Source organism: Gopherus evgoodei, chromosome 3, assembly GCF_007399415.2.
Source record: "Gopherus evgoodei ecotype Sinaloan lineage chromosome 3, rGopEvg1_v1.p, whole genome shotgun sequence".
NCBI lineage: Eukaryota > Metazoa > Chordata > Testudines > Testudinidae > Gopherus > Gopherus evgoodei.
Window position 1 is genome coordinate 216,975,463 of NC_044324.1, and position 26,961 is coordinate 217,002,423.

At 38.7% G+C, this 26,961-nt stretch overlaps 1 protein-coding gene across 3 annotated transcripts; it reads left to right on the plus strand.

Annotated features, from left to right (window-relative positions):
• The first annotated feature begins 133 nt into the window (after positions 1 to 133).
• TRMT6 (tRNA methyltransferase 6) lies at positions 134 to 22,865 on the plus strand. 3 transcript variants are annotated; one of them, XM_030558036.1, is made up of 12 exons: positions 221 to 309; positions 910 to 982; positions 5,181 to 5,308; positions 5,727 to 5,836; positions 8,657 to 8,748; positions 8,833 to 8,916; positions 10,249 to 10,373; positions 12,811 to 13,175; positions 13,576 to 13,661; positions 18,377 to 18,479; positions 18,561 to 18,647; positions 21,810 to 22,865. In XM_030558036.1, exons 2-12 carry the CDS (start codon positions 969 to 971, stop codon positions 21,981 to 21,983), a joined length of 1,368 nt encoding a protein of 455 aa, XP_030413896.1. In that variant the 5' UTR covers positions 221 to 309; positions 910 to 968; the 3' UTR covers positions 21,984 to 22,865. The 3 variants fall into 3 exon arrangements, with proteins under 3 accessions (XP_030413895.1, XP_030413896.1, XP_030413897.1); XM_030558035.1 differs by lacking the exon at positions 910 to 982 and having other exon boundaries at positions 134 to 309; XM_030558037.1 differs by lacking the exons at positions 221 to 309; positions 910 to 982; positions 5,181 to 5,308; positions 5,727 to 5,836 and having other exon boundaries at positions 8,658 to 8,752.
• Positions 22,866 to 26,961: the final 4,096 nt, after the last annotated feature.

Genomic DNA, 26,961 nt, shown 5'->3' on the forward strand with positions numbered 1-26,961 from the left:
TTCCCTTTCCTCCTCCCCCCCCCCCGCTCCGCCTCCCACGCCCTCGCTGAGAGAAACAACGCTGCGCTGGCGCACCCGGACGCCGCCAATGAGAACGTAGGTCAGGGTTCGCGGCGCGTGCGCAGTGCGGGTCCCCACCGGAAGCGGCGCGAGGGCCTAGCAGGCAGCGCACGGAACCGGCAACGGTCAAGTGAGGGACGCGCGGGCCATGGAAGAGAGCGCGAAGCCAGGTCTGCGCATCCGCGAGGGGGACTGCGTCGTGCTCAAGCGGGACGAGGTCTTCAAGGCGGTGCTCGTGCTGAGGCGGAGGTGAGGGCGGGCGAGCGGCCGGGCCGGGCCGGGCCGGGCCCCGCTCCCTCACCCGAGCAGCCCTGTTCCCTGCTGTGGCTGTCCCGGCATTGCCCCTCCCCCCGATAGCGCCCCCGCTGTGGCTCCGCGGGGCGCGACTGAGCCTGGGCCGCCGCCTGGGCGAGGAGCTCCCCTCAGCGCGGCTCCGTGTCCAGCGGTCCCGGTGACACCTGACGGGGGCCGCGGCGGCAGAGCCCCGTACCGCTGTGCTCAGCGTCGTGCGGTGCTGGTGGGTCGCTGTGCCCATCGGCCCGTCAGTTAACGCTCTGCCCAGCTCATGGGGGTGACGCTTCCTTCCCCTTGCACCAGGGAGGAGGAGAAGCTGTAAACAGAAGCACATGTTAGTTTCTGTCTAACGTAGTTAATAAAATGTAGCTTTTCCCTCTTGTCCTGTGTCTGTCTGCTTTCTCTCATCCTCCACAGTCTGTATCTCTTTCTCAGCATTGTTCTCTTCCCTCTCCCTGGATCTTGTTTTGCCCTTCCCTCAAAACTTTGCTCTATCAGTAGTACTTTTCAAACTCATCCTATCAGATTTGCCCAGTCTCTCTTCCTTGCCCCTAGACATATAAGAGCCAGAGAGAGAGATCAAAAGGTGGTGGCCGGGAGATACTCATTATTCCATGGCAGTGCACAGGTGAGAAATCAACCTATCTCCCTGTAGCTGCAGGGAAATAGTTATCCCTCGTTTGGGGTCTGCATTCTTAGACAACTGGATATTAATACATCTGATAACTTTGAAATACTTTAAATGCTCATACTGTTGCGAAGTAGAGAAGAAGTCCTCTCTTTGTTCCCTATTCTGCCATAGACAATCCTGGCTGCAGCAAAGGTTTGTGTCTGGGGAGTTATGTGCGGGGGAGGAGGTCTGCTACTCAATCTTTCTCTGCCCTAGCATCTTCGCTTTGGAAGCAGGGTACCAGTAGTGAAAAAAGCTGGCAACACTTTTTTGTGTTTGCTCTGCAGCTATGAATGGTTACAGAGCCTTTGGAGTAGACTGCAGATTTAGGAATACATCACTACATTAGTTTATATTTAGTTCACATTTAGAGTGTTATACTTTCAACCGTAAAGGCTAGAAACTTAACAGAAAGCTTTGAGTATGTAGAAGTTTTTGTTGCTCATTATGGGAAAGTCAGTTTTTCAAGCTCTGGTCACTTTTCAAGTTAGGCTTACTCTTTCAGAATTGGTCCTGAAAACCACTGTTGTACACATAATGTGACTTTGACGGGAAAGAGAAAAAAACATATCCAGGATGCAGATTTTATGTGTAATGCCGTTTGCCTTCTCTGTTAATGTGGATAACTGCTTAGAACAGAAGTCTGATTGGCAGGACTCCTGGAGTCTGTTTCCCATGTCTGTCATGTGTGCAGATGTGCTACTTACCTTCTTACCCTGTATTGTTATCTTGCTAAGAGAGTCTGCATATCGCTCTTAAATTCTTAGATAAATTGTTGGAATAAGTTAGTGTTGAATTTTTAAAAATAATTACTAAAAACATCATACTTAGGTAGAATGTTATTCCATTTAAGAGCAAAATCTTCATACCAAGAAGCAGGGCTGGAAAAATCCACTTGCCAAGGTTGCGTATCAATCTTCTGAGCAAGTACCATGATTTTATTTTTGTAAGTTTCCAGTTACTGTGGTTGTAAACTAGCTTTCCTAGTATGAACTGACTGCAAACCAACGTTGTGTTGAATCTGTTGAGACAGAAGTACCAGTTCATCCTTACTCTGATGCTGATCGCAGTGCAGGGACCAAGAAAAAAGAGGCAGTGCACCATGACAAATCTGGGGCTGTCAGGGTCTGCTTTGGCTCCTGGTACAGTAGAGTAGCCTCAGGGACAGCTCTAACTAATTTGCAATTTAGCTGCAACTCTGGACTGTTGGGGTGACCAGGATGTAGGACTACGCCCTACCCCACGCTTGCCTTCTGTGCCAGGGAATCCTATTGGGGCAAGGCAGCTTCTGGTTATGTTGTTCTAAGAAAAACGGCCAGGTATAAGGAGACCTTACAGTTACTTTGTGTTCGCTTTGTGCCTGGTACATCTGTGTAAAGTGGATGAAGGGTAGCAGTTAATTGCTCTCAGACAATCTGAAATAATCGCTATGAAAGGGATAAACTGAGTATTGCATTTGCACAACAACGGGATATCAGTTTTGATGGAGATACAATGACATCTTCCTAATTGTGCGGAGAGACTACATCAGTGCTGTTACTGCTTTTCAGGTGGTAGGAGAAAGCCAGCTATTTCTCCTGTGGTGTACAGATGCCATTGTTTTGGTAAAGATGCATTGGAAGAGGGGCCTCCCACCTGTTCTCTGTGGAGGAGGTGGTACAGTGGAGAATGTCACCACCAAGAGCAGGGGTTCTTTTTCTTAGCCCCCTCTCCTCCCATGCTATAAAAACTCGATGGCCCACCTTTGCCCCAACAACACTTTTTCTGCATATCCAGTAAATTAAAAACCAGGGCTGGCATTAGGGAATAGCACGCAGGGCAATTGCCTAGGACCCCATGCCACAAGGGCCTGCAAAGTTAGGTTGCTTGAGCTTCGGCTTTAGCCCAGGGCAGTGGGGCTTGGGCTTCAGCCCCAGACCCCAGTGAGTCTAACATCGGACCTGCTCTCTGGTTTATTTTGGTGGACCTGAAACCTATTTGCAGCCCCCCACTTGTTGAGAACCACTGCCCTGGAGTAGATGTCCAAATTACTTCCATATGTGTCTTCAGCTCTTGCCATTCCAGCAGATGACTGAGCACTTGTGTGTTTTTCAAAAACAGCCAAGTAGCATGAACTCTAAAATAATAAGTCTTTCTTACTATTACACAGCACTGTTATTAAAATCTTTTGTTAAATCCCAAAAGTCATAGACCTTTTTTTTTTTTTTTTTTTTTACATTCAATTTCCAGGAGTCTCTTCCCCACTCCCAAACCAAATTATGAATGAAGGCACAAGATATCAGTAAGAATCAATATTACTACAGGAAATTAAATAACTTCAGCATTAAGCAGGTTATTTTATTTCACAAACTGATAAGAGTCAGCAAATTCAAAGCCTGACTTCAGGCTTATGAATTCTGTGTCGGTATTCTGTCTTGAGTGCATCACCGTGAAGTGAAAGGACACATTTATATACATTTACCTGGCTTCTATTAAATCATAGCCTTTCTAGTACTTAACCTTGCAAAATTCTATTGATCTGTTGCCCAGGGACAAGCCAGTATTTTAGATAAGCAAGTAAAATACCATTAGTTTTTTCATTTCCATTATTAAGATAAATACACAAGTAAATTTTGTGTTTGGACCATCATATTTTTGATTATTTTTGCATGGTTGATTTAAATATTTGATTGCATTTGGAAGTACAATAATCATTGCACACTTAAAAATGTATATGAATTACAAATTCCAAGCAAAGGAGTGTTAGAATATCAAAGAATGTAATGTTTCTTTGCTTTGTTTTTTTTCTATCTAAAAACTTGGTCCTATACGTGTTTCATTGACTTGGTAAGAGACAGTCTGGATACGAACCTATGTGTGGCACAAAAACTGGCAGGTACATTGCTTAAACCAGGGGTCGGCAACCTTTCAGAAGCGGTGTGCTGAGTCTTCATTTATTTACTCTAATGGCAGGCAAAACCTTAAATTAATACATTTTAACATTTTTAGAAGATCTCTTTCTATAAGTCTATAATATATAACTAAACTATTATTGTATGTAAAGTAAATAAGGTTTTTAAAATGTTTAAGAAGCTTAATTTAAAATTAAATTAAAATGCAGTGCCCCCCCCCCCGCGCGTGACCAGTGGCCAGAACCCAGGCAATGTGAGTGCCACTGAAAATCGGCTTGCATGCTGCTTTCAGCACCCGTGCCATAGGTTGCCTGCCCTTGGCTTAAACAAATCAGTAAGACTTTGCTCAGCATAAAAGTCCATTTGCACTGATCAGCTTGCAGGATTAGGGCCTCAAGGAGTAATTTTGTTGTTTTGATTTTTTTTTCTTGTTTTAAATCTCAGAGGTTAAACCAAAATGCAAGGTTCCCTTAATACTATTTTAACTGTAAGGAGATAACTTTCACTTATTTGAGTGTGTGTTGGGAAAACTAGTCTTTCCACCTGTTTCTTAGACCTTCTCCCCAGGTTTTTGCTAAAGTCCTTTCAAAGGGACACTGCAAGATTTATGGATTTCTAAGTCTCCACTCAGCTTTCCTTTCTGAATGACAGTCCCCAAACTTACCCTATTTCTGCTGTATTCCTCCATTTTCATGCTCACATTTTTGAGCCAATTCTTATTCTAAAACCTAATTCAAGATATACCATTACTACATCCTGCTATGTTACCTTGGCAATCAGTATGTTGTTAATACACCTCTACGCAGATATAACGCTGTCCTCGGGAGCCAAAAAATCTTACCGTGTTATAAGTGAAACCGTATTATATCGAACTTGCTTTGATCCACTGGAGTGCACAGCCCCACCCTTCCCAGAGCGCTGCTTTACCGCATTATATCCAAATTGGTGTTATATTGGGTTGCGTTATATTGGGGTAAAGGTGTACTTCCATGAACTGAAAAATATATATTTTTTTCTTTTAATCTCAATTTCTTTGGTCCTTTAAGTTTGCTGCACTCCTGGTCAGTTTCATGCTAGCATGGATGTATATAGATTGTAATAAGTGCGTGCTTATTATCACTCTTACAGGACATTATATTTGAACTTGAATTTTATAGTACTATGTTTAATTGTAAGTAGATTTTAACCCTGTATCTCACAGTCTCTTGGGCAAATTGATACTGAAATGATTATTTTTATTAATTTAGTTTTAAAAATTATTTCAGGAAAGTTATTTTCGAAAAGCAGTGGTTCTATCTGGATAATGCCATTGGACATATTTATGGAACGACATTTGAGGTATCTAGTGGTGGGAGCCTTCAGCCAAAGGAAAAGATGGAAGAGACTACCACAGGTATTTGATGAGATTGGCTTGTAATTGGAAAAAACTAGCACCAAGTAAATGACTTCCTTACTGAGAACAAAGAGAGAGATTATTTTTCAATTAAGAATTTTATGAGCTTTCAGTAGCCATATTTTGTCTGTCACAGGGTGCACTTTTTTGTCCTGCTGTGCTAATATTTCAATAGTACTATGAAGAGCAAGGAAAGATTTTTAATATTGGCATGAGAGAACTTGATCTTTAACATGGGTAAAGACATACTTTATTTTATTTATTATGGTTAGCTGATTGCTTAGGAAATTTAGTGTAAAGCCACTAAGCATGTGGGTTGAATCCTTGGAAGTCTGCTTTCTGTGAAATTAAAATACATTTCTTTAGCAAAAAATATTTAGAACCAGAGTATTTTACAAATTTATATCCTTTTCTTTAGATACAAAAGAAGCAGGTACCGATAATCGTAACATAGTTGACGATGGAAAGTCTCAAAAACTGACTCATGATGACATAAAGGCTTTGAAGGACAAGGGTATTAAAGGACAGGTAACATTAAGGTTTTGGTGTCATTTCTGTGCTATCCTTATGGTTGTATTTGAGTTTATGAATTGGGACAATTTTTTAATTTTAGTAGAAATACAAACTTCAATACTTTCTCTTTGACATTTTGTTTCACTTTTCCTTTCTACATAACCTCTCAAAATGTATTTTTACAAAGACAGTACTTTCTGGAAAGTCTTTCATTTAAGTTGACAATTAAACAGTTAAAGAGGAACATGATTTGTGAACTCTTATCACATTAAGAATTGTCATGACCTCAAAAGAAACAAGGGGGAAACCCAGAAACCAGAGAGAATGTATATAATGTGCACAGTATTTTCATTCAATTTTGACCTTCATTTAAATAAGATCAGATACATAATGCAATATTTCCATGGTACAGATGTATATTAAAGGTCATACAATGATACATAACTATCAGAGGTCCAAGAAAGAGTTAGGGATGTGAAAGTATGCAAATGTTAATGTGAATATAGTACCACATACTTTTAGGTTGTACCTAGAAAGCAGACTTCATTGATAAATTTGTTTCTATATGCATTTGCATAGCTAAGAGTTAAACAGTCTCAAGGTGTTAATTTTGCTTTCTTCAAGAAGGAATTACTCAATTTCATGCTACGGTAGCAACAGATAAAAGGATTTTAAAATGTTTAATTTATGACCTCTCCCGTGCACATTTTGGGTATGTTTACACTGCAATTAAACACCTATGGCTGGCCCATGTCATCTGACTTGGACTTGTGAGGTTGTTTAATTATGGTGTAGAAATTCAGGCTCGGGCTGAAACCTGGGTCTGGGACTCTCCCTGGGGCTCCAGCCCAAACCTGAACATCTAATCTGCAATTAAACAGCCCTGCAAGCCTGAGTCAGCTGAAAAGGCCCAGTCATGGGTGTTTAATTGCAGTGTAGACATACCCTTCATTATATAAAACTTTCAAATTTTCAGTATTTCCTTTCTAGTAGAGTCTGGGGGATCTCTTATGTTTATATCGAATAAACTTCCTATATTCTCCTTGCAAGGTCCAGTTTTATCTTCCTGTTCAAAGCAGCTTTCATGTTGCTTGTGTTCCTGCCTTCTAATAGATAGAGACTGAAGAGTTATTTGTTCTGTTGTGCAACTGTTGATATCCATCAGTTCCAAAGGAATGCACTAATCAGTTTGAGAGCTTTGATAACTTTTGTTAGTTCTCCTCTGTGATAGAAGACATCTCATGTGGATAATTGCTTTCCTGTGTATCATCAGCATCTCTGTGCCATATCTGTGCTATATTGTTAATACAGTTTATTAAAATATTCTACTTTGGAGTAACTGATTACTGAAGTATATCCAAGACTTCATTTCGTGTGTGATGTTAGCTTCCATAGCCAGTGTTCCTTCATGAAATTGCAGTTGGAGTGGTAGAAAGTACAAAACAATTTGTTAGCTGCATTTTCTTGTGTCAAAGTTTTCATAGACTCTCCTAAATTAAAGATGGAAAAGGCTTGTTCCTTGAGGGGACAAAATTTTTGAACAGTGATCAGCACCTTCAGTTGGGACCAGATATTCAGAAGAATTCAGCACCCTGTAAATTGATGCTTCATTTTGCTGTTTATCTGGCATTATTCTCAGTGGAAGCCCTTGAGTACTTCTGGAAAAACTGGCCACTTAATTTAGATGCCCAGTATAGAGCAGAGTTCTTCTGAAAGTGTGACCGCTTTATTATAGGTTGGGCTGGTGGTAGATGTGGCACAGATTGTCATGTACACTGGAAGAAGAACACTGATTTATGTTTCACAGAATTACAGCGTTAGTGATTGGAAAAAGCCATCTAGCCAATTTCTTTGTCAGAACAGACTTGTTCCTGGCAGTTTTAATTTTCTTCCCTGGTGTTATGTCTAGATGTTTAAATGCCTGTAGATAGCAGGCTTCCACTATTTCCTTTGGTAGACTTTCTTTAGTATAGATTTGAATGGCACGTGTATGTGTTACTTGAAATTAGAACGCAGTTCTGTTGTCACTTTAGAAAATGTTTAAAAACAAATTGCCCAAACTCCCCAAATTAATCCTTCTCCTGCCACCTCCATCATCCAAAATACATTAAAGGGACACTATTAATTTGAAATCTAGTCAATTTTTAAAAAATGAGTTTAAAGTAGTTTAAAATACTATACATGCCCCTGAGATTCCCTGCCAACTTTAGTGATTTTTGTTACATTTTCCTATTTTTAAAATATTTTTCTCTCCTCTGTAACTTTGCATGAGACTCACACAGAGGAAACTGACTCTGCAGGGAAAACTATTAAATTGACTATATACAAAGTGTTATCAATTGCCTAAAATAAACAAACTGAAAATATGATGGCTCTTTTCTATTTCAGTTACAGAGATCTTAGGTTATGTTGTTTGCCATATATTTACATTGCGGTTGCACCTGTCAAGATCAGTGCTTTGTTTTGCTAGGCATTATACACACACCTTGAAAAGACAATGCCTGCGCTAAAGAACGACATTCTCACAATGTAATTTTTAAGCTGCCATTATTTCTTGAAAGAATGTCTCTCCATTTTTGCTGCCCTTTTTTTTTTAATTCCCATTTGCAATTACATAGTATTGTTGAAAGAGACAGATGTCTTATGTGCTCCAATAATGAGCAGGAATTTACCATGCAGACTTTCATTAATGTTAATGGCAACTGCACACATAAATCTTTAGTGAGTGAGAAATGTTTCTTATGTTAACACCCTCCTTAAAATGTATGCTGTTTGTGAAATAAGTGGGAAATAACTGGATACAATAAAAATAATCTTTAATCTCTCTTTTTCCAGGAAATAGTTCAACAATTAATAGAGAACAGTACAACGTTTCGAGGCAAAACAGAATTTGCCCAAGATAAGTACATAAAGAAGAAGAAGAAAAAGTAAGTTAAGTTCACAAAACAGGGAAGTTTAGTAGTTCTCTAACTTGTAGAGCTTTAAGAATATTACTGTGCTTTTACTTACAGATATGAGGCAGTTATTACAATTGTAAAGCCATCTACCCGCATTCTTTCAACAATGTACTATGCAAGGGAACCTGGGAAAATCAAGTAAGTATAGTTTAAAAGAAGTATATGTGAAGATGCATTTTTAAAGTATGATTGAAAACATGATATTTTAAAGTTATGAATTAAAAATGATGAATTATACATTTATTTTTTCCTGTCAATTCAAAATTTCTAAATAGTGAAAAATAATTGAGGAACTAATATCCCCTTGGACTTGGTAAGAAAAGTAAAACATCTATATGAGACCAATTGTACCTTTTTATCTCATCACATAAATCCCCTCAGCTGCTACTGAACAAGTTGTGGTGAGCTGTCAATTCCCGCTTTCTGGTCAGACAGGATCCTGCCTCTGTATTGTGGGTCAGCAGCCAAGAAATGGGGCCATCTAGCAGAAATAAAGAAGGGGAAAAAAATTTAAAAAAAAACTTTTTCCTTCTTTGTTTTTTGAGAGTTTAAAAAACATAATTATTACTTTCCAGAACCCTCCCAAATGTTTAAAATGCAGTTGGGGTTGAAAACAAACCAAGCCACATTTGACTTAATTTAAATTATATAATGGAATAATCACCTATTGGGGTGAGTGGGGGTGTGTGTGTGTGTGTGTATGTATAGATATAGATATATAATTTTGTTTTTTCTTCCCAACTTGGACTTATTCATTGTTTTTTAATCATATAAAGTAGCCATAAGATATTGAGACTATCGATTAGACTGCTGCTTATTATTTTAGTCATGATTGTTTAACTTTTATCTTTTCTTTCCCCTCCATTCCCTCCTTCATTTATTTTATTCATCTGTTAACTCTTGTCGTGTTGTAAGCTCTTTCGGGCTATAGCTAACTTTCTAATTACATGTATACAGCACCAAGCACAATGAGACCTTGATTAATGATTGGGGCCTGTAGGTGCTACTGCTCCAGAGAGGGAATTGAAAATATTATAAAAATAATTACAAAGTGTGCATTATTGGGAATAAAATTGCTTTTAAAGACAGTTCATGTCCATACAAAACTGACTCCAAAGTATTTCACAGAATTATACAGGAACTTGCACTCTGGCTGGTGCACACTTATATCAGTGCATCAGTACATTCACCGTTCCATCTCCTACCCTTTAATACTTCCACTGAACACTCTTTTATATACTAAATGCCTCACTGCGTCTAACTGCATGTTTGTTTTGTTCTCAGTCTTGATTAACAGACTTAGTTGTATTCTGCTGCACTCTGACCCTGCCTGTCATTGATCTAGTTCCTGGACAATTCCTTTTTTAACCTGCCTCTTGCTGGCGACAGTTTTATGGGCTGATGCACAATGTTTTTAAGTCTAGACAAAGCTGTTTGGCAATGAAAGTAAAAGAACAATTTCTTTTCTAGCCATTTGCGATATGATACTCTGGCTCAAATGTTGACTTTGGGAAATATCCGAGCTGGCAACAAAATGATTGTGATGGAAACTTGTGCGGGCTTGGTTCTGGGCGCCATAATGGAGCGAATGGGAGGTAAGTAGTACAGCAGCTCAAAGAAGAACAAAACTGATGCTTGTTTGAAACGGAGGCAATAAGTGTTTGTTTACAGTACTTTGCAACACTTTATCTTAATTTAAAACAACGCTTAATGTTTTGCTTGTAATTTCTGTGGTATTTAAAAGGACACAGTCAAACTGAAAATCACATTTCAATTTGAGAAGTTCATACCTAAGGTTACTGCAATTGAAAGAACATAAAAAAATATATTCTCTTTTCATTTTTGTTTACTTTGTACATGCCACATTACTTTGTGTATAGTCCATCTCAGTGTTGTGGTGTTGGTCCATTTCAGTTCCGTCTCATGCATCGCTCTCAAAGATGGCTTTGGGGGCCCATGTGCAAACTCTCCCTCTTGCAGGACCTGTGGAAAGTTACCAGTAACAGCAGCAGTAAAACTGCAATTTGAGAGGCAGCAATGGGCCCCCAAGTGTGTGGGAGATGTTCTTGGGCTTGCCCACCATGCCAGATTGAAAAAGACCTTTATAAATATCAGCAGGGAAGAAGGGAAGAAAACCTCCTATTTTACACAATAACTAAATAGCACATGCAGAATTTATTTTCCAAGGGAGTGCTATCAAACTTGATTTTTATTTAAAAAATTCAACTTGACAGTTTCTTATTAATAAAGTGAAGTGCTGATAAATGGGACGTGTAAGTAAACAATATGTAATGGGCTGTGTGTTTATCATCTGATATGCCCACACCTGGTGTGTGTTGAGGCACAAGTTGCAGCATCATGGCTTAGCACTCAGGATTCCTGTGTATTCGCTAACAAACGCATACCACATTGTTAGGTTTATTTTAATATTTTTTTGACAGCCTGCTTTTCAATTCCCATAGGGCTGCTAATTTGTCATGACATTTTTAAAATGAAAAATCACAGAGCAGTCCAGGTAAATGTAGTAGAAGTCAGGGGTTGCTAAACTTACTGTGACTGCTCGTTGATTTTTTATTTAAAAAGTTCTCCTCGTGCTTCGGAGCGGGCACCAACCACATACAGGAGCACCACCCTCCGCCCCCAGCTCGCCAACCCTAATCCCATCCCGGTCGGGAGGGAAGCGTGGAGAGAGAGCCTGCCCCGTGCTCACCCAGCAGTGACAGCTCCTGTGGCTCATGTCCCTCAGGGCTAAGCCCGGTGCCCTGCTCTGGGCATTGAGACCTGGTGCGCAGGATTGCAGCGCAAGCAGCTCAGCTTTCATCCCCCTCATCATGATAGAGGGTTCAGCATGCCAAATTGCCATGGTGCTGTGACTCCATGTGCCAAGTTGCAACATCTGAAGCAAGGAAGTGGGCCCAGCCCCACTGGACAGGCACCACTACTGCCAGGTGAGTCATGGCCACAGGAAAAAGGTCACGGACCAATGGGAATCATGCTATCCATGACTTTTCTCCCACCATGACAAACCTGCAGCCCTAGCCAGTGACTTTGGGGTAGTAGGGTTACTCTTTGAAGCAGAGGGATGGTGGTAGTAATTCCAAATTAATTATAAATATTTGATAAATGTTTGTCTGTGGTGGAGTAACCTTGATGTTGAAGAGGCTGTATATATCACTGCATTTTCTAATGTCCTTTAAACTAGTCAGATTATACCTTTCAGCCAAACCATTTGATTGATATTAACAAAAACAAAAAAAAGGCGCCAAAGGAAATTTAATAGTTTCAAACTTTTTTATAATGCCAGTGTCATTCGTGAGTTTCTGCTGCGTACTGATCACATACCATGGGGGAATACAGCTAAACTAACTTACTCCCAAGGCCCTTCTGTGCCAAAAAAAAAAAAAAATTCTGCATGCAATATTTTAAAATGCTGCCAATTTTGTCAAATAAATGTGGAGGCTCTACCATGACATTGGGGAGCACTCTGCAGCCTCCCCCTAGGGCTTGTGGAGGTTTCTGCCCCACAGTGATTTACCTCTAGGCTGGCTCTACTGGGCACCCAAAACATACAGCTGGGGAGGGTTGCACGACCATTCTTGTGGCTTCCCTTTTCTTCCCTGTCAGAAAGTATTTTTTCTGCCGGGAATCAAAGAATTCTGCAGAGGACATAAATTCTGCACATGGACAGTGGCTCAGAATTCCCCCCGGAGTATTAAATGCCTGCTTAACAAATACATATGGTCTAAAGGGGTACATTGTGCCTTCTGAATTGTAACCTATTATTCATTCAGCAAGGCACTCCTCATCTTTCCTGGCAGTCAAAAACTGTCTACACGTTAAATTTTGCAAAGGTTACATTAACATTAGACAACTTATTTCTTTATTTCTAAATTGAGATTTGAATCCAGACCTGCAGTGACGATACTGTCAATGGCATTATGGTAAGTCTGGTTAGAAGGTGAGCTCCTTGAGGGCACTAGAGTCTGCCACTGATTACTTATAAATTTGCTTTTATTTATTTTGTGTTTAAAGGTTATGGATCCATTATTCAAATGTATCCAGGAGGGGGACCTGTTAGAGCAGCCACAAGTTGTTTTGGATTTCCAGAATTTTTTTTCAACACTCTTTATGAATTCCCTCTCAGCAAAGTGGACAGTCTTGTCTCTGGAACATTTTCTTCTGAGACTTTGCCTTCCGAGCCCGAATATAATGTTCCAGTAGAAGAAGAAAGGAATGGGTCACTTGATGAGAAGCAGACTTTGACACAGGAAACAGAAGAGGAATCCAGTACTGAAGCAGTTATGGAGAGCAATGAAACAGAAGAGCAAGAAACAATGGACCTTGCTGCTGAAGATACAGAATATAAAGAGACCAAAGAAAAAGGAAATAAAGAAAATGTAAGTGCGTCTTTTCCTAGCTTTCACTGGAGTCACTGGGACTATAGACAAGCAAACTGTATTATAACTTGGAAAAGATTAACCAAAACGTTAGTGAAACTTTTTAATAGTCCTCAAAGTGCAGTTTTAAACTTTATAGTGACTGGGAGGGGGGGGAAAAAGCAGGAGAAGGGTATTTTATAATAATGTATCTTAGTAGTTTAAAACCTGTTGTCCCCTGAATCAGAACCACCAAAATAGACTCTTCTTGTATCCATCAAAATGGAGCTTTGGAGTGTTGTATTATTTTGTAAATTCAAGACCACAAAGCTGCATAAAGTTAAAGCAGTTTTTATGTTCGTGTGAAGTATCTGATGTATCCTGGCCATTTAAAGTGTTATTTCTGTTCTTGTATGCAAAGATTCGGGAAAAACAAAGAAAACAACAAGAAAGGAGGAGAAAACTGGTGGAAACTGCTGCTTTGTTGGAAGAGAAAAATGCTGATGGGTGAGTTTGTTGCAGACCATACTTTTATTCTTAATATAAATATTTTGAAGGACATAGCTTTTTGCTCTGGAATAAAAGTGAAAACTATGCCGCTTGAAAACACGCATCAGTTTATATGGAATACCACAATTACTCAGTGTGTGGTGTCTTATTCATCTTATCCCTCTGCCTTCACTTTCTTCAGAAATGACAACTGCTTTTTAACACTGAAGTATTTGCTAGGAAAAATAGTTTTCCAGAAATGTGTTATGATTATAGGTAGGGAAGACAATGGGCCACAAAGCAGTGTATTAATATGTGGTCTACGCTATGAAAAAGTTTCAGATTCTCAGTTCTAGAGGTAACAATTCTCACTAAATATCAGTATCCTTTGCAGGAAGGAAGCAAGTGTATTTTGGATTTGAAGTTGGTGATTTCAGTTAAAATCGTGGGTTTCAGTTGGATAAATTAGGTCATCGGTTTGCCAAGTTGTAGCTACTCCATTCAGACATCATTATTTCTCTTCTACATGTGAAACACTTTTTTTTTTCTTCATTTAACCCAGATTTGTCAGAATTGGTTGCACCAAACTGGTAATTATATAAAGACTTCATATAAAAAGGTGATAGCAAATGTGATTCTAGAAACCCAAAGCCAGTACAGTATACATGCTTCCTACAAAAGGCCATTTTTTTCATACTTACCTTTACAAGTGTGAATCTTTAAGTGACTCAGGTTGGCTTATTTTAATTGTAACTTCACAACACTGATATTCAGTTTTTTCGTGCTGAAAGCACTTACAGATTGAAAAGTAAGACTCAACCCCAAAAATTATTTATTCTGAAGCTTATTTGGTTTCTTTATGCTACTCATACTTACAGAGATCGTACTGAGGATATGTCTGAAATACTTGCAGGTTTTTAAAACATCATGATGGAGTAGAAGGGAGATTTAGACAAAAAGGGAATTTAGTATGTTGCTCTCATTTTTTATTTTTGTGCAATTTTTTGGGGGGGGAGGGAGTGGTATTTTTTAGGAGGAGAGCTATTTTGCCTAGTATAGATGTTAGTAGAAATAGTTTTTCAAAGTTTGTTTGTGTGGTGCATAGTGACTGGTTTGGTTTTATAAAGAAACAACACTTTTTCATGTTTTGCTGTATAAGTATTCTAGTGTGTTTTTCACTAGGTGCCGTGAGTTGGCTGCCATTACCAAGCACTTGTATTTTTTATGAAGAATCAGATATAGATAGTAATATGTTTCCACTCTTGTTTCTATTCTAAAATAATCAGAAGGGCAGTAGAAAGAATTTTTACTTATATGCTGACAGTGTGATCTACAGGGTCTGCATATGGTGCTTTATTAAACAGGCTGAATAGGGCTTTTTACTACTGTCCATCTTGCACACTTATGAATAAATGTATTTGACTATATATGAGGGTCTGGTGAGGATTAGAGTACCAATTTTTGCTACTGAATTTTTCTGCAGTGAGGAGTACTTACTGTAAACACTCTTCCATTGCTGAGCATCTTCAGGTAGAAGGAGTCACATTTATGGTTACCATCTCTCGTTTCCTTTTGTACTCTTTCCAGACCATATTGGGTTTTTTTAGGATTTTTACTTAAAAGGTCATTCAAAATAGTCAGTGAAATACAGCTACCATTTCAATCATTTGGGTATTTTTTTTCTTCCGCCTCTGACATATGATAATGGCTGGTAATAATGTGTTATGCTGTAGGGACCAGCTTCTTAAGGACTGTCTGGGGGTCACTAGGGAGTGTTTTGGTAAGAGGAAACTGAACATTTCTGGCTTCTGAGAGGCAAACCTGTTCCTGGAATCTTGCATAGAGAGAATTCCAAATGGCTCTTCCAGGGACACCTTTCTTCCTTTAGCCTGCCCTGCCTCTACATCCCTCAGGCTGAGAACAGTGAAGTGGATGGTGGCATACCCTGGGGAAGTAGGCTGGGGCAGAAATAATCTGGCATATGATCCAGAGTGGCTCTAGTCAGGTTGTCAGTACAGCATGTGAGTGGAAGCAGACAGGGAGCTTTGAACTCTTTCTGCCATCAGTGTGGAATGGTCTTGTCATAGGAAGTAAGGGAGGACTAGAAAGGTAGAAGCTATCTCACTTTTGAGCTAGAGGGGAAGGACCCAAGGCTTCTCTTGCTGGAGAAGAAGAAAGATGGGAGTCAGGTAAACTCAGCACCCGTCTTTGGATGAGTTTGCTCCTCTCAGGTGTTGTAATCATAAACTGTGTTCTGGATTTACTATTCAAAGTGAATGGATTCATTTTTATTCAGTTCCATTTTTCAGCAATATACTTTTTTCCTCTAGATTTTTGCTTGTCTGTGATCATAATGCTATATTTGTACTGGGGCCCATCTCTAATTCCATTCAGGAGATTTTAAACTCATTTCATAGGATGGAATGAAAGCATTCTGAAGTGGGTTTTTTAAAAAAAAAGTGGTAAGCAGAAATATCATTAAGTCTACAAATGTTATGAAAAATAGAGGTTGGTTGTATCTCACATATAATGTATTTCCAGAATTAGTCCATCACATTAATCTTGAAGCAGGCCAGATTGCCTAGTGGCACCAATATATGGCGTTGTGTGAAAGAAGAAAACAAAGTTTGATTATTGGACTTTACCTCATCTTACACTTATCTTCCTGGTGTCTATCACAGTTCCTCACAGTATTTACGCAGCACTCCAAACTGTACTAGATAAGGCTTGGGAATCTTTTGTTTTTAAGTCATGCTTGGTTAATTCATGAACTGATGGCTTTCCAAGGGAATTCAGCTTGTCTTTGCATCTGAAAGGAAGTCCTTGTTCTGTGTAGCTTCTCTGCAGAGCAGAAGGGCTTATGGGCTGGAAAGTAGTAGTGATCTCCCCTCCATTTCGGCTTCGTTTTTACTGACCTGGGCATGTGCATCAAAATAACTGTCCCTTCCCCATGCTGGGTAACCTTGACTCTTTCCAGTATTGTAATCTACTGGAGAACAAGTTAATGAGTTAGAACTTGAATGTAAAAGCAGCAAAGAATCCTGTGGCACCTTATAGACTAACAGATGTTTTGGAGCATGAGCTTTCGTGGGTGAATACCCACTTCGTCAGATGCATGTAGTGGAAATTTCCAGGGGCAGGTATATATATGCAAGCAAGCTAGAGATAACGAGGTCAGTTCAATCAGGGAGGATGAGGCCCTGTTCTAGCAGTTGAGGTGTGAAAACCAAGGGAGGAGAAACTGGTTTTGTAGTTGGCAAGCCATTGAGGTGGCTTTGAAAGAGAAACTCCTGAGCTTCAGTTCATCTGCAAATTTGACACCATCAGCTCAGGATTAAACAGAGACTGTGAATGTAGTGTTTGTAAATTAGAAGAAGAGCTTATATAGACATCTCCCTAAGCACAGTTACCAGAAGATGTTAACAGTGTCTTGAAGTACGGTTTAGCAGGGTAACTTTTTAAATTAAAACTTTGGAAACTGGAAAGTGTAAATTGGATCATGCTGTACAGTGGACTATTAAATGAGGGTTGAAAGAGATACTGAATGTGAAACTATTAAATAGGCAATGACTCGATTTCTTCTTTCAACTGCTCAGCGCGATGTGATCTTGAGTCACAAATGTGAATATAAGGATTAGGTTCTAAACCTTTTTAAATAAACGATTACATTTAAATAGAATTTGCCTGGTTTAAAGACTATCGGATGAAAATACATTGAAATAATAAGACGCAGCCAATGGTTAATGGTAAAAATCTAACACGTGAATTTGGAACTAGATCTCTGTTTTATAAAATTGTAATGAGAGCAGTTTGGAGAAAGTTGGATGTGGCAAAAAACTCCTAGGAAAGACATGACAGGCATAGAGACTTTTGCATATGATAAAAAGGATGTATTAACAAACAAACTTAGTACACTTCTGTCCACATTGCACAGTACTGATGAAGCAAGGGAAGAAAGCATTTTAATTCTGTAGAACATTGGGGTCATTGTGAGTCTTAAAATTGTTGCATAGTGACAAAGGTGCTTTTGTGATGCCGTTGGTATGTTACTTTATTTTATTTATGAAGATTACTTATAAAGCAGTGGATTATTTAAGTCAGCAAGCAGTAAACCCTGATTTAAATAATCGATTTTAATCTTGTTTTGCTTTGTCTGTTGACCCTTTCTTTAGGGAAAAAAACTTTCTCATTGGTTGATACAACCATTAAAAACATGTTGATTTGCAGCCAAATATAGCTTTTACATTACATTTGGCACCTTTTTGCTAACCAGGAGGATACACTGTATTTATACTTGGTTATTTAAGTAGTTGTACAGCTTAATATAGATTTTTTTCAGATTCTTAATTTTTTAAAGAAAATGTATGTTAGAAAATGGTGAATGACTTTTCTTATTTACTTGATGATTTTGTATATGGATTTATGTCAGGTTACATTTGGATCGAAACTTGAATTGAATAAAGAATGTACAAACCCTAGCATTTTAAAAATTGTATTAGCTAAATGAAACTAACCATCTGGTCATCAGAGAAGATATTAAAACCAATGCCCTGAATAGCTATAAAATATTAATAAACTGGAAATATACTTTTGATTCTTTGTTTCTAGAGAACTACATTATAATAATTAAAAGTGTATTTTATGTGATTAATGCAGTCAGATGACTGATGGTTTTTAACAAGTCTCTTACCCCCTTGGAAGCAGAAAACTAACCTGTAAAATTTCTGTTACAGCTTAATTGTAGCCAGCAGATTCCATCCAACTCCTTTGTTACTTTCTTTATTGGAATTTGTTGCTCCATCCAGACCTTTTGTTGTCTATTGCCAATATAAAGAGGTAAATCAAATATATATGTTATAGTTATTTTTGTATTTTAAGTTTGAGACAAGTTTAGTTAACTCATTTTTTTTCTTCCAGCCATTATTAGAATGTTACACAAAGCTGAGAGAAAAAGGTGGTGTTATTAACCTCAAGCTCTCTGAAACCTGGCTACGAAATTATCAGGTAAGAGCTGCAGGGAGTGCCTATATGTCAGGGAAATGCAATCTTGTAGAAAATAATGTCAAATACTCAACTTCTCATGAATTAGTAGTTTTATCCAAACTCTTCTCTCCTTGTGCCGAATTCCTGCAGTGTTCGGAGGATAACATAAATAGCAAGGGACATGAAGGGCAATAAGAAGAGGTTCTGTACATTAGGAGTAAGGGAAGGACAAAGGAAAATGTAGGAGAGCTAAAAACAGATGACAGCAAGAAGTATGATGTATTTAATGCCTATTTTACTTCCGTCTTGACTCTAAAAAGGTTATTTGTGACCATAGGCGTAACACAATTAATATTAAAAACAAGGGGAAAGGAATGTGAGCCAGAATAGGATAAGAACAGCTTCAAGAATATTTAGGTATGTTAGATATACTCAGATTGGCAGGACTTGATAGAATTCACATTAGGGTACTTAAGGAGCTAGCTGAAGCAGTCTCAGAACCATTAGTGATCGCCTTCAAGAACTCATGAAGGTCAAGTGAGATCCTTGAGGACTGGAGCAGGGCAAACATAGTGTATCTTTTAAAAGGGTAACAAAAAGGACCTGGGGAATGATAGATCAGTTTGCCTAACTTTGATAACTGGAAAGCTAATAGAACAAATTATTGAACAAACTTGTGAGCACCTACGGGATAATAAGAAATAGCCAGCATGGATTTGTCAAGAACAAATCATGGCTGGCTAATCTAATTTCCTTCTTTGACAGGGTTACTGATTTAGTGCCTGGGGAAAGCTGTAGATTTTAGTAAGCTTTTGACACAGTCATACACGACATTCCCATAAGCCAGTGTTTCCCAAACTTGGGACGCCACTTGTGTAGGTAAAGCCTCTTGGAGGCCGGGCCAGTTTGTTTACCTGCCCCGTCCGCAAGTTCGGCCGATTGCAGCTCCCAGTGGCCGCAGTTCGCTGCTCCAGGCCAATGAGAGCTGCTGGAAACGGCAGCCAGTACGTCCCTTGGCCCACACTGCTTCCAGCAGTTCCCATTGGCGTGGAGCAGTGAACCGCGGCCAGTGGGAGTTGCAATCGACCAGACCTGTGGATGGGGCAGGTAAACAAACCAGCCTGGCCCGTCATGTGCTTTCCCTACACAAACGGTGTCCCAAGTTTGGGAAACGCTGCCATAAGCAAACTAGGGAAATGTAGTCTAGATGAAATTACTATAATGTGGGTACACAACTGGTTGCAAAACTCTACTCAGGGAGTAATCAGTGAGGTTCACTGTCAAACTGGGAAGACCGATCTAGTGGGGTCCCACGGGGTAAGTCCTGGATTCCATACTGTCAATATTTGCATTAATGACTTGCGTAAAGGACTGGAGAGGATGGTTATAAGATTTCTGGATGACATCAAGCTAGGAGGGGTTGAAAGCACTCTGAGGGATAGGATTAGAATTCAAAACAAACTTGATGAATTGGTCTGAAATCAACAAGATGAAATTCAGTAAAGACAAGTGCAAAGTACTACTTAGGAAGGAAAAATCAAGCGCGCAGCTAAAAGGGGGGAATAACTGGCTAGGCAATACCACAGAAAAGAATCTCGGGATTAAAGTGGGTCACAAACTGAATATCAGACAGCAGTGTGATGCACTTGCGAAAAAGGCAAATATGCTGGAATGTATCAACAGGAGTGTTGTATTTAAGACACAGGAAGTAATTGTCCCAATTTATTCAGCACTGGTGAGGTCTCATCTGGATATTGTGCCAATTCTGGACACCACATTTTAAGAAAGATATGGACAAATTAGAGAGTCCAGAGAAGAGCAATAAAAATAATAAGGTTTAGAAACCTGATCTATGAAGAAAGGTTTAAAAAATAATAATTAAAAAAAGCATGTTTAGTCTTAAGAGAAGACTGAGGGGAGACCTTATAAATCTTCAAATATGTTAAGGGCTGTTGTAAAGAGGACAGTGATCAATTGTCCTACCATCAGTGGAGGTGGGGAACAAGAAATAATTGGCTTAATCTTCAGGAAGGAAGGTTTAGGTTAGATATTAGGGGGAAATGTTGTAACTGGAAGGATATTTAAATAAGAGACTAGGTTACCAAATGAGGTTGTGGAATCCAGGTCACTGAAGGTTTTTAAGAACAGGTTAGACAAATACCTGTCAGAGATGACCTAAGTATGCTTGGTCCTGTCTCTGCATGGAGGAATGGACTAGAAAACCTCTTGAAATCCCTTTCAGCCCTACATATGTATGATAACATCTAAAGTCAGTGTTTTGGGTACTGTCATATATGGCACACTTTCCAAAATAAAAGTAGTAACAAGACTCATGTCTGTACCCAAACAGTGAAAACTGGTTCTAAGCAAGAAAAACATCTGTCTGGCTTCTTCTATCTTTCTTTTTTCCTCTTGAGAAAAAGGGGGATGAATACAAATCTGAGGGTTCTCTTGGTCTTAAATCAGCAGAAACACCTTTTTGATTTATAAGCAGATGATCCATCTCTTAAGGAGAATCCTGCATTTTATTGACTCTCTCCATCTGTAGGTTAGCTGCAGTCAATGAGGAATTTCTGTACGTTGGTTTGAGGAACTCTAGGGATGATTTAAACAATCAGAGTAGAAATATGATAAATATCTGATGAGGATTTTTTTCACGCTGAAATTTTATTATTTGGTGAAATTAGCATATCTGTTAAAGCTTCGTACCACTCCGGTAATTCACTGATGGAGATGGTAGAATTGGAAACTAGCAATAGACAGACATTGTTGTGTTTGCTATTTAAGTAATATGGAGTGTTTGACCAGTGGGGCTTTTGGGTAGTTTTTGGAAAGACAGAGTGATTGAGAACACAAAGGAACCTGTGATGCTTTCAGTTATTTTTTGGCTTCACATACCTCGGTATTTGAATTTATAACTTCTATGGTAATTGCGTGACAAAACTGTTTTTCCCCAGTGGTCACCATGGCAAATGTACAGCCCTATGTATTTCTATTGCTACAGTCTGGAAAAATGAGTTTCAGCCCTCCAAAGGATTAAATATCATTGCGTAATACAAATGCACTTCTCAGACCTCCTTTGGGTTTTATGGCTAAAAGATTCTAGTCTCTCAAAGTTTTGTCTAAATTCCTTTTTAAAAAAAAAGAGACTCCTGACAGCAAATGTTTTTCTTCTTTGTGAAGGTCTTGCCAGATCGCAGCCATCCAAAGCTGACGATGAGTGGAGGTGGGGGATACCTTCTGTCAGGTATCACTGTGACCGCGGAGAAGGTCCAATCTGATGCCAGCAGTTTAGAAGGACAGAAAATGGAAGAGCCAACATCTAAAAAGCGCAAACTTCAAGAGCTTCATTGTTAACATCTGAAGAATTGATGTACTTTTAGTTCTCAGGAGTCTTACAATTAGTAATGTAACTAATGTACTTTCCGTGCTCTTGACAACAAAGAAAAACATATCTGTTACACACCTGCCAACAGACGCAGAGTTGTACTGTAGAGAAAATTTTGTCCATTCCCTCTGGTAACAACATGACAGGAAGGAGAGAAATTTTAGAGGCAACTTTGTGTCAGAACATCGTTGTTAACATAATCAAGCAACAGACATGTTAACAATTTATTAACTTCAGAAACACTTTCTGATGATCATATTGAGAGAAACTATTGGGTGAGATTCATGGATTAATGAAACCATCTTATTTGGTTGTTGTAGAAATGAATGAGACTCTGAAGTCCTTTACAGAGGTAGGGTTTGAATTAACATACCTAATTTAGCTTCTTGTTTTACAGCAGATTAAAATATTTTGTACAGTGATCTGCTTCCCTTCTCAAATGCAGAACCCTGCCATTTTAAGTAATTTTTTTAAACCGGTCAGAAAGAATGCAGCAAAATCATGCACTTTTATTTGTAATGGGAAAACGAAAAGAAAAAGAAGGATATTGAAACCAAATCATCACGTCTTGGCCTCTTGTTCCTGAAAGGAAGAAATGCAAAACATCAGGTGTATGTTTGTAAATTAAAATACCAAATGTTTAAAATGTTTCTATTACTATTGCATATTTTCTTTTTTTGAAAGCTGGATTTGTATTAGTTTTTATTCTTTTTAATGTGACAAATTTGAAAATGTCCTTATTTATTTTACTGTTTTGTCTCTACTAGGTGTCTAGACTTTTTGTTAATTTGCAAAATACTTCACATTTGCCATTTCAATTAAACTCTCAAGAATTTTCTTCTAAAAAGAGACACATTTTGTTTTATTTTCTTCTTTTGGTGGGAAAAAGCTTTTGGGTGGGGGCAGGGGAGGTTATGATACAAAACCACCCAAATCCTGTATCAGGATCTGGTAGCATGAACTGCTAAAACCCATGAGTCTCCCACTGGAATCAGCAGGCTTCTGCTTGATTCCAGGGCTCCAGATCCTAATGGAGAATCAGAGCTCAGGGATGGAAGCTACAGTATATTTCAAGTGTGTATTTTAATAAAATATTTAGATTACATTAAAATGTGAAGTGTTGCTCATCATTCGACAAGGTTAACACTTTTTGGCATACTACTAACTAATAATCTAATCAAAATAGAAATGTGTGCATTTTAAAGAAGTTATGAATATATTAACCATGAGTAAAATAATTACAATAGATTGAGGGTTTTTTGCCTCTAGGTCCCTTTGCTAATTTGTGCCTTTACAATCCTATTTTATGAAAATTCTCTCCCTTGTTACTGAATGAAAGACCCATATGAACTGGAAGAAACTGACTATATAGGGGAAATGGCAAAATTTACTGGAGAAAGTGCTGGCACATGCACAAAATGAACTGAAAAAGAGTATGGTTTCCTCTAATCTTTCAGTAATTTTAAGGGTTACAAATAAAAAGTAAGCAGTAAAAAAAATTCCAATATGTGACTTAATGTCCTTTTAATTAGTTATCTGGAGAAGAGTCTTGCTGAATTTAATCTGATTTTTCTAGGCCTTTTTTGCGGGGAGGGGGGTCAGGGTGGAGTGTGGGTTGAACTCCTTATCTCACACATGCATTTGATTTCAGTGAAGATAGAAGTTGGGATAAAAGATGCTTAAAATTATTGCATATATATGTATTACTGCTAAGTGAGGCAGCCTGGCCCAGAGTGATGGATATGGGGATGGAAGTTAAGGATTCATTAGCTATCCCAGCTCCACTGACTTCCTGCACTGTGATGTTGGTTTAAATCTCCATTGCTGTATGTCCCAATTTCCCCACCTGTAAGACATAGCTGGTACCTACCTGCCATTTTCATTGAGTTCTTGAGATGCTTAATTAGTTGTCTTTCCACTACTGTGAAGGTGTAAATCTCTGTATAGGTGATAAATATTAAGGTTACTGTTGATTGCCCAACCTAACCTTTGAAACTGTATTACCCTATTTGAAACATGAGAAACAGGATTTTAATGCTGTTTGTCATGCAGATGTGCTAATTCAAAAAAAAATGCTGACTGATACTTGGATTGTATAATTCAGTTACAAAAAGAAATTGGCTGTAGAATAGACTGAAACATGAACATAGAGAGAAATTACTTATTTAAAACCGGATACCTCAGATTAGCTTGATCTCATTTGCATTAGACACTCTGACAATCTGTTTCAGTATAAATTCCTGTCACTGAACCACATTAACTAATTTTAAAATTCACTATAATCCTTTTCCCCAAGTGTTAATGCTACTTGCAAGAAGAATATGATGAGCATTCATTTAATATAAGAAATATATTAGCAGTCAAGTGGAATATTGCATTTCAGACCAACAATTTTATGCATAATGTAATACATGAAACAAAGTGCATATCAAATTAGAACAAACTGAAGTGCATCTGTGCATATTATGTAGCTGACAAATGTCCACGCATGTTGATTATAATATAAACCTATAACAAAGTCTTAAAAGCTGTCTTGGAGAGTAAAGCACTAAGAAATAAATTATAATTGCTACAATTTGCATAAGCTCCCCGCTAGTGTATTTTGGGCTTTGCAATTTTACAAATTACTCTGTAATTTTAAGGGAATTTTAGAGCAAATGTGAAGAATTAGATTGCAGCACCTAAGGTTTGTGTGTGTCTGATATGTATTGAAAATCAAGTTGATGACATGAAAAGAACTCCGTTTCCATTCTTTTTAAAAAAATAGAGGGTCGGATACCTAGGTGTAGTACTGGTCACACAGACCATAAACCTAAAGTCCACATTGCACAGTAAATTGATGTGATTGGATTGTGACCAAGTGGTCAGTAGACAGTAAAGGAAGTGAGGAAGGGTAGATCGAAGTGAGAGATATTATGAAAAAAAAAACAAACCTGTCTAAGTTATAAGAACAAGAGGAGTGTGGGCTACAGGACCAGCGAGTACTGCAAAGGCTGCTGCAGTGAGAAAAACTGGGTCAGGTTGTGCTAGTCCTATGGGTCTAGTAATTTCATGTTTGTCGAGATAAGCCTGAATGCCTTCCTGAAATCTTTACTGGTGATACGGTTATTGAGCTGAGAGAGCCGGTGTGCTGTGTTAGAGCGTGAGTGCTAATAGAGCTATAATTCAGGTTGCTAAAGAACTTGCATTCAGGTGTGCATAACTAAATGAAATAGTCCAGGCCTGTTCCCTGTCAGAGGGTGACTTTTTTTGACAGGTTGAGTAAAAATAGTTGTGCTGTTTGTTTTTTAACAGAAATGAAAAATACTTTTACAAAATAAAAATTTTTACACTTTTTTTTTTAACAGCTCTGCTGCCAAAACACCTGTGGCTAAAAAGTTGAATTTTGACAGGGAAAAAACTGTCACGGAGCAGAACTGGCTTTGTGAAAATAGTTTTTTTGTTGTTGTTGTTGGTTTTGTTTTTAATTATCAGAGTTTAGCTGTATTTCAGTTAGAGGGCACTGAAGATGGTGGTCTGATCTCTCTTGAAAGTGAGTTGATGGCATGTGGTTTTCCTGTCCCCCTTATCCAGGATGAATCTTGGCCAGCTCACCCTCATTCGACTTTCAGGTTTGTCTGACACTGAAATAAGTCAGCTGTATTCCCTGGGTCTGATGAAATGCTGGCACAGACCTGGATGTTGAGGAATTGCAGCCCTCATCACCATAATTATATATGCTGACCAGGAAGTTGGCAGAATGGAGCTGGATAGAACCCTGTGTGAGAGGAGGAGGCGGCAAGCAACTGCTGAGTCCTATCCTGGTTTGGGGAGGGGGGCAGGTTTGGAGCCCTATGAATAGTTTTCCACCAAAGAGATGGTTCAATTCTGCTGAAGTTTTTGACCGAGAACATTGCAGCAGACTTGAGCATTATGTGTATTAAAATGCAGACTGAATTCTTAATCTTTAGCTAAAATATCAGGTCATTATTCCCTATGAACTAGCATTGCAAATGGTGTTACAGTACTGTATTTACCTGTATTTTGAAAGACTCGCAGCACACATTTAGTAAGTTGTGGTTAAAGGGCTTTACATTACATACTTACTTTATATGATTATATTTTCACCATGGCACATATCCCTGACTATTATGAATAATGGTTGCTGTAAATACAAATCGCTATTTAAATCCTAAATTATTTTAAAGCAAAGCTTCAATGAATTGTAAATGTTACATGCTATAATGAACTTGACTGTAGTTAATACTAGACATGGATGTCAACCTAGTATTTGATGTGATTGAATACTTTAAAAAAAAAAATGAGGGGGCGGAATTTGTCATATCCCTAGAAGCTTCTGAAAACTACTGCTGCTGGCAAAGATTCGTTTCTTTTGTCAGAACTGGAGGAAAAAATGGCATTATGCTGTACATTTCCAGGGAGTGGAGATATCTGAAAGAAATATGCAGACCACACATTTCTTCCTGCAATATTTACGCATTTAGGGCCTGCTCATGCTCCAGTTGAAGTCAATGACGCATCTTCCCGTGAAATCCTGGTCCTCGTCCAAGTCAATGGCAAAGCTGCCATTGCCTTCAATGGGGCCAGGGTTTCACCCTCAGTGACTTAACTGGGACAGATTCAAGCCCTTGAGTAATCCCATTAAACTCAATGTGAGTTGCACGTGCCTAAGTGTTTGCAGGAGGAGGACCTTAAACTATCGTTTTGCTTTGCGCTGCTTTGCAGTGTTAGATTTAGGCTGAAATATTGTAATAAGCAGCTGGCTAGCTGGATTAAAGTAGTCCAAGGCAGAACATATGCTGTGATCCAGGCAGGCAGCACGTCACACTTTAAATAAGTATTCCTTCCCCCATGTTATACAGTGAAAAGAGACATTGTCATGGCAAGTTTAAAAAAAAAAAACTTAGATAAATCTGGTTAAACTTGAGCTCAAGACATACAAATAGT

Excerpts from the sequence above, each read along its gene's own strand:
- TRMT6 (XM_030558035.1), top strand. The coding sequence starts at position 209 with ATGGAAGAGAGCGCGAAGCCAGGTCTGCGCATCCGCGAGGGGGACTGC. Across the intron at positions 8,749-8,832 it reads ATAAAGAAGAAGAAGAAAAA|ATATGAGGCAGTTATTACAA; the intron begins GTAAGTTAAGTT and ends TTTTACTTACAG. Across the intron at positions 18,648-21,809 it reads CCTGGCTACGAAATTATCAG|GTCTTGCCAGATCGCAGCCA; the intron begins GTAAGAGCTGCA and ends TTCTTTGTGAAG.